The sequence below is a fragment of the Protobothrops mucrosquamatus genome, unplaced genomic scaffold, assembly GCF_001527695.2.
Source record: "Protobothrops mucrosquamatus isolate PMUCROS unplaced genomic scaffold, P.Mucros_1.0 scaffold3731, whole genome shotgun sequence".
Lineage (NCBI taxonomy): Eukaryota > Metazoa > Chordata > Lepidosauria > Squamata > Viperidae > Protobothrops > Protobothrops mucrosquamatus.
This window is the reverse complement of record NW_015389684.1, coordinates 1-8,040: the sequence shown is the minus strand read 5'-3', so window position 1 is coordinate 8,040 and position 8,040 is coordinate 1. Positions and strand designations below refer to the sequence as shown.

At 44.2% G+C, this 8,040-nt stretch overlaps 1 protein-coding gene across 1 annotated transcript in view; it reads left to right on the top strand.

Annotated features, from left to right (window-relative positions):
- PLXNB1 (plexin B1) overlaps positions 1-7,170 on the top strand; it is a gene marked incomplete at both ends in the record, with an annotated part of 110,001 nt that extends 102,831 nt beyond the window's left edge. Inside the window, 2 exons of the mRNA XM_029286456.1 lie at positions 6,690-6,774; positions 7,004-7,170. Of these exons, the coding sequence (XP_029142289.1) occupies positions 6,690-6,774; positions 7,004-7,170 (252 nt within the window). The remainder of the gene's footprint in view (positions 1-6,689; positions 6,775-7,003) is intronic.
- Between the last annotated feature and the right edge of the window lie 870 nt (positions 7,171-8,040).

Here is an 8,040-nt window from a genome sequence, read left to right as displayed (position 1 = left end):
TTGATTTCTGCCTGCCATCATTTTTTCTAAGTTTTCCTTGCTTGGTTTCCAAATAATGCTAGCCACTTCAAAAAGGAGGAGGGCCAGCACTGGAACAGCAATCCTTTTAAAGCAATGGAAAAAGGGAAAAAAGGAAAAGCCATCCTTTCAAGGAGCTCCACATAACTGGAGGAAAACTTAGGTTTCTAGGTAGTTCAGTGAGGGCGAACCTTTTAGAGACCGAGTGACCAAAAACTGGCCCTGCCCCTGCTCCACCGCCTGCCCCGCCCCCACCCCACTCCACCTGCCCGCAGGGCCACTCACCGCCTCCAGGGCCCGCCACAGATCGCCCAGGCAGCCCAGCAGCGCCATGGCGGCCATGCCCTCTCCCCATGCCCTGTAGCATGAACTGTGCCCGATGGGGCGTGAGGGCAGAGTCTTGTCCACGCTGCCTGGCTGCCATGTCCTTGGCTGCGCTGCTCCGCGTGGGCCACGCTTGGGGACGACTCTCCTCCAGGGGGGCTGCTGGTGAGGGGGTCGTGGGAGGAGGTGAGGCTGGGGCAATGGCACGTGTGCCCACAGAGAGGGCTCCGAGTGCCGCCTCTGGCACCCGTGCCATAGGTTCGCCACCACTGAGGTAGCCTATTCCCTTATCTGACATGAACTTCAACCTGAGGCCCAATGCATCACTGACATTGGGAAAAGGAGATATAACCAGTCCTTCTTGAGTCACACTGAGAGGACTGATGACACCCAAAAAGAAATTACAATGCCCTGTTGCTGGGCAGGCAACTGGAAAGTCTACTAAATCAGAGGTCCCCAACTTTTTGGGCACGAGGGACCGGTTACGTGGAGAGAGGTTTTTCCGTGGACCGGAGGGGGCTCGGTTTTGTGTGCTTCCTGCATCCTGCATATGGGGCTTTGCTTGTTTGTGCAGCCTGGTTGCTGGCATGCTGCGGCCCGGTACTGGTCCATGGACTGGGGGTTGGGGACCCCTGTGCTGAATGACAGGAAATTGCAGGATCCAATCTGGGTCAGTCACCGGGACTAGAGGTTTTGTCTCCTCGTGCTAGTTAGAGAGAAGGTCCCTGTGGATGGGCTCCAGCACAAGTCTGGAAGCTCGGAAGACAAAACCGTGACCGACCCACATTGGATCCTGCAACATTATCCCGGGACACATACATTCGCCTTCATTCGCCAGGAAATGGACACGCTTAGGACCACCAGGAAATAAATGTTACTGCAACATTTACCACAGTATAAATAACAGCAGGGTAAATAGCAGACTTAAAACAATTATAACCCAGGAACCTCCATCTCCTCCTTCTATTCACATTCAGTCACTTTCTGTTGAAGTGCAATCACTGGGACTCGTTTTGACAATAAACATTGATCAGTGTCAGAATTCTATATTAGTCAATGGTTGCCTACAACTCATACCACAATAGCTGTTTTTGAGAAGGTCTCAATCCTAAAACAAAACCATTGTTTGAGACAACATAACAAAATCGCAACGTAAGGGATGCTCACACTAATGAACAAGAGGAGCATAATTCCTCCCCTGTGAGATCAAAGATAGTGACTATAGGTAAGTTGTTAACTTACAACCGGTTGCTTAGCGACCAGTTGAAGTTGCAACAGACATCCACAGGGGTACTTACAACCCAGTTCCCAAGTTCCAATCGCTGTCTCCCTCCCTCCCTCCCTCCCCCCCCGCAGTCACATGACTGAATTTCAGGTTCCTGGCAATGGCCGTTTATACCATCTCATAATCACATGATCGCATTTTGGTGAAAACCGGCATTTTAGATCTGGTTTTTGACAAAACTGGCCCATAGTTTGCTTACTGCCTATAGCATTCACTTAACAAGTGCTGCAAAACAGATCATAAAATCAGGTTGATCACGTGGGTGACTCATATTGACCGGCATGATTTGCAACAGTAATAGGCAGCTTCCATTATGGTCGTAAGCAGGGCTTTTTTTTTTGTCATAGAACGCCCAGAACGGAGTTCCGGCACCTTTTTTGGATGGAACCTTGTAGGGTAGGCAAGGCAGGTTGTATGACGTGTGTGAGTTCCGGCACTTCTTTTTTTTTAACAAAAAAAACGCTGGTCGTAAGTCATAATTGGCAACCTTCTCATCTTCCCCTCCATGGTAGACTCTTCCAACTAGTCCAGTGGTTCTCAACCTTTTTAATGCCGCAACCCCAACCAGTCGTAAGTCGAGGACTAAACCGGTCATAAGTCGAGGACTAAACCGGTTGTAAGTCGAGGACTACCCAACCGGTCGTAAGTCAAGGACTTTCCCTGCCCAGGAGTGCCGCGCATGCGTGGTTCCGCCCCCTGCGCCGGCCGAGGCATAGCTGGCAAGTGGCAGAGACGGAGCAGGCCGACCACCAGCTGGCCCAGCCCAAGGGAGGTAAGGCACCCGCCGGAAAAGGGGAAAAAAATGGCGGACAAAAAAAATGGCGGACAGCCTTGCTTGGCGACCCCTGTGAAATGGTCGATCGACCCCAAATGGGGTCCCGACCCACAGGTTGAGAACCACTGAACTAGTCTGTATGCATCAAGAAAGATTTCTGTGGATAGATTAACCTTGGAGATGAAAGAGAAAGAAGATTCAATTTATTTTAAAACTTGGGGAAAAATTTATCAATGGTTAGAAATACGATAGAATGAGAAAAGAGCTTGAAATTAAATGGAATATATGGTTTTAGGTTTTTCACCAAACTTTATTTTTTATGTTAATAATAGCGTTATTATTAGTGATTTTAAATATTAGTAGCGACAGTTAGAATCAGCTGATATCTTATTAATTAAGGTTATCTACTTAGAGGAATTGTATTTACTTGTTAATTTCTAATTATACGTTTATAGCCAACTCTATTTACTATAATTGATTAGTATTATATAAGCTATGTTTACTCAATATGCATATCCGGATGGTAGTCTGCTTGTTAAAGCATGAGATTATTGTTGGGGGTTACCCCATTATTGTACCTTCCCTTACCCTATCCTCAATTCCTTACTCCTACCCTTCCCTATACCCATACTTACCCTATTCTTTCCTTACTCATATAAAATCTAATAAAATATTTATATATATATATAAAAAGAAAGATTTCTGGCCGGACTGAAAAGAAATAATTAAGTCCCTAGGCGGCCTATTAAGATGTAATCAGTGAGCCATTGAACAATAGTTTTGGCTTCCTAGCACCCGCATTCTGCCACCTTTCAAAACAGATTCTTTTTACATTCTGTTAAGTTCTGCAAGGCTGGCAAGCGCAGCAAACAAGAACCATTTGGGTTTCTGGAAAGATAACAGAATCTCGAAAACCTGCCAGAGCAATTCTCTAGCTCAACTTATATGTAGTAAAGTTAAAGTGGAATTACTCTCAGTCTCTTTCTCCTACCTCCTCCCTACCCTGGACTTCAAAATCTATTGTCTTAATTTCCCCGTTTCCCCCCTTAATTGTCTCCTTTGGTATTTCGAAAGTCAGTTAGGCATTTTATCACATCTTCAGACAACAACTCGTCCCAATCAATGCTGCTGCATCTGGAAAGCTCTTAACCAACTTCTTATTATTACTCCCATAAGAGTTTTTAAAGTTCAGCCTTTATAGTTCCAAAGGTGCTTTTCAGAAGGCGGCTGGACTTTCAAGGAAAAAAACCCAAGAAAGTCCAGTTGCCTTTTGAAAAGCACCTTTGGAACAACCATGATCTGGACGATTGAGAATCTCCGCAGACATTCAACCTTTATAGCTAGTCCTCCAGGACAGAGTAAATAAGAAGAATAAATTGCCTATCACTGGAACAGCCTCTGTCCCTGTAGATACAGGCGGTCCTTGAGTTACGACCACAATTGATCCCAGAATTTCCATGGCTAAGCAAGAAAGTTGTTAAGTGAATTTTGCCCCGTTTTACGACCTTTTCTTGACACAGTTATCAAGTGAATCACTGCAGTTGTCAACATGTTAGTAACATGGTTCCTAAATGAATCTGGCTTCCCATCGACTTTGCTCGTCCGAAGGTCACCCAAAAATGACCCTGGGGCATTGCAATCTTCATCAATGCATGCCAGTTGCAAAGTGTCTGAATTTTGATCACGTGACCACAGGGATGTTGCCATGATCGTAAGCGTAAAAAAATGATCATAAGTTACTTTTTTCAGTGCCATTGTAACTTTGAAGGAACAACAACAACAACAATAATAATAACAATAAAGTTGGAAGGGACCTTGGAGGTCATCTAGTCCAACACCCTGCTCAGGCAGGAAACCCTATACCATTTCGGACAAATGGCTGTCCAGTCTCTTCTTAAAAACTTCCAGTGTTGGAGCATTCACTGCTTCTGGAGGCAGTTTGTTCCACTGGTTAATTGTTCTAACTGTCAAAAAGTTTCTCCTTAGTTCTAGGTTGCTTCTCTCCTTGATTAGTTTCCATCCGTTGCTTCTTGTCCTGCCTTCAGGTGCTTTGGAGAATAGCTTGACTCCCTCTTCTTTGTGGCAGCCCCTGAGATATTGGAACGCTGCTATCATGTCCCCCCTCGTCCTTCTCTTCATTAAACTAGACATACCCAATTCCAGCAACCGTTCCTTATATGTTTTAGCCTCCATTCCCCCAATCATCTTTGTTGCTCTTCTCTGTACTCTTTCTAGAGTTTCAACATCTTTTTTACATCGTGGTGACCAAAACTGGATGCAGTATTCCAAGTGTGGCCTTACCAAGGCATTGTAAAGTGGTATTAACACTTCACATGATCTTGATTCTATCCCTCTGTTAATGCAGCCCAGCACTGTGTTGGCCTTTTTGGCAGCTGCAGCACACTGCTGGCTCATATCTAAGTGATTGTCCACTAGGACTCCGAGGTCCCTCTCACAGTTACTACTATGGTTGTAAGTTGAGGACTACCTGCAATTGCAGGCAACCCTCTGTTAACTACAGGTAGTCCTCAACTTATGGCTGGTCACTCAGACTGTTCAAAGTTACAATGGACAAAAAAAAGGGACTTCTGACCTGGATTTGGTGTTCTGGTGCCCAGGGCCCCCTTGGCGGCCACATGACTGCATTTTGGATGCTTGGCAAATGACCCGCATTTATGGCTGTTTACAGCATCCCTGGGTCCCATGACTAATTTACGAGGTTTTTTGCTGGAAACCAGGGTTTACCCATCTTCTTGTCTGCTGCTATCATTGTATATTAACCTATTGGCAGATGACTATTCTCCAGGCTAGAGAGAGGCTATAGAATTCAAGCTAGCAGCTTCTAGACTCACAAGCCAGGTTCTTTTTTATCCTGGGGCATGGGGGCTTGATGATGTAGTGGTTAAGACGCTGGGCTTGTCAACCAAAAGGTTCAAGTCCCAAGTATTGCATGACAGGGTGAGCTCCGTTCTTTTCCCAGCTCCTGCCAACCTAGCAGTTTAAAAGCATGAGATGCAAGTAGATAAATAGGTACCACTTTTGTACCACTTTGGTCCCACCTTGTCGTGTGGTGGGAAAGTAACAGCATTCCGTGCGCCTCGGCATATAATCATGCTGGCCACATGATCACGGAAGCATCTTCAGACAACACTGGCTCCCTTGGCTAAGAAACAGAGATGAACGCCACCCCCTGGAGTCAGACACGACTGGATAGCAGAATCCTTTACTATCTTTTTGTTGTTGTTAATGAAAAGGCCAGATGCACATTCATGCAAAGGATAAATGATAGGGAGTATCAACTGCATGTCAGTAGGATGCCATATAAGACAGGAAATTGGATTTCAAGTTGACCTTGGATGCTAGCAAGTAGTTAATATCTTTTCTGAGCGTGGAGTGCTGTGTTACCACCAGCATCTCTGTCAGATACTCTAAAATCCTCTTATCTAAATTAGTTTATTCTGGTGATTCAGATGAAATTAATCAGCTATACCCTCTACTGCTATACTGAAATTTGTAAAGGGAAATTTAATTCTCTTACTTTACCTCTTCTGTGTCAGTATTCAGGAAAACTAGGCCATAGTTGTATAAAGCTTTTACTTTATGAATAAAGTACTGACGCCTTGGCTAAATTCTGTGCTGCTGAGGTAAAAACGTGCCATCAAATATTATATAATAATTGCTAGGTTTTAATGTTTCCTTAACCTATTGATTGCAATAAAGCAGGGGTCTTCAAACTTTGCCCTTTTATGACTTGTGGACTTCAACTCCCAGAATTCCTCAGCCAGCGTGCCTGGCTGAGGAATTCTGGGAGTTGAAGTCCACAAGTCATAAAAGGGCAAAGTTTGAAGACCCCCTGCAATAAAGTACATGCATGTGAAAAGCCACTCTGAGTACTGCTTTGATAGAGGAAAAGCAGGATATATGCATAAATAAATAACTAGCTGCCATTAACAACAAATGCTGTGATCAAATCAAAGAGGTTAGTTTTAAAAATAAATTCTTCATAAGGAAATCTTGACCCCTAAGTATTTTGGAGGTAAAGCCTGTCCTGTCAATCTCCAATCATTTTAAATTATGGACACTGCTGAACTGGGTAGATTCTACTTTAATTATATCAAAAGCCATATTATGTCATATAGATTATATCACATTAGCACACAAGGAGATAAGGTGGTGTTAAGTGTCTAATCTCAAATGCCAACTTCCAAATACTTTTTGCGGAAAGACAATGCAGCATGATGTTGAGTCCCGAAAGCTGTTTAACCCACATTTTTTGTGCCTGCTCAGGTGCCTGATGGAGCCACTGTTGCACTGGTCCCTCGTATGACCAAGCACCTTCCCAGGGAGAATCAGGATTACATCCCTGGAGAGAGTGAGTGACCACTCCAACTCTTATTTGGTTATTGGGGGAAAAGCAGCTTGGGTGGACTGAATGGACAAAGGAACAAAATGGACTGAAAGTTAATTATCAAACCAGTTTGGAGTAGCAAGTTAATTTAAAGAGAAAGAAAAAAAATTGTTCAATTGAGAAACTGAGCATCTGCCATCTGATGATCTACTGCCAATCATCCAGAGTGGCCTTATGCTGGCTTGTGTTTTAGAAACCCCAATGCTGGAGGATGCGGATGAGGGCGGCATAAAGCTTTGGCACCTGGTGAAACCGACCGAGGAACCTGAGCTGCCTAAACATCGGCGAGGGAGCCTGCGGGAACGGGAGAGAGCCAAAGCGATTCCGGAGATCTACCTAACGCGTCTTCTTTCCATGAAGGTAAGAAGAGATCCAGTCGTCAGTTCTGCTCTTGTTTATTCCCAACAATTCTTTCAGGCTTTCTGTCCATGGATGCAATCTCCAGAAGAAGCCCTATGGAAAGAATAAGACTTTCTTCTCAATAAGTATGTACAGCATTGCAGTTCCGGTCTACTTTCCTTGACTTGATCTCATCCACACTGTTGTTTACTGGGAATTTAATTGGAGGGCAAATTAGAACAGGTAAAAGGAGTCATTTCAACACATTGGGCATAGCTGCCCTATGGGATTCTTTGATACACGGTGTAGTAATAATGTTAGGAGAGCTGAGAAGCTCCCCAACACAATATACTTCTAAGGGCTCTGTAGGAAAAGGTATTTAAGATAGATGCAACATTTTTGCTTTCCAACTCTGTGATAGAATGATTTCTTTATTAGTGGAGATTAAGACAAACAACAACAGATAATTTGGCTTTTTTAAAAAAAAAAATCATACAGGAAGTGACCAGCTATTTTTTTTCTTCTCTTCTTGATTCATCACAGGGGTCTCCAAACTTGGCAGCCGTGTGGACTTCAACGCCCAGATAAATTCCCCAGCCAGCATGTCTGGCTTAGGAATTCTGGAAGTTGAAATCCACAAGTCTTAAAATTGCCACGTTTGAAGACCCCTGATCTCTCAGGATTCCGGCCCGCAGAATTTGTGATTTTCTTAGCCAGTTTTCCTTAGATCAGAACTACGTGGTGAGATCACCTTTCCCACTTTAACACATAATGGGAGAGTCCATAACATTTATTGGCTGGTTCTGTGCTGTAAATTTATCCTAAGCTTTCCTTCAGGGTCTTCGTTGCTCTTGTGTTTGTTGGCCCCAAAGAGAACTGTGCCATAACTTG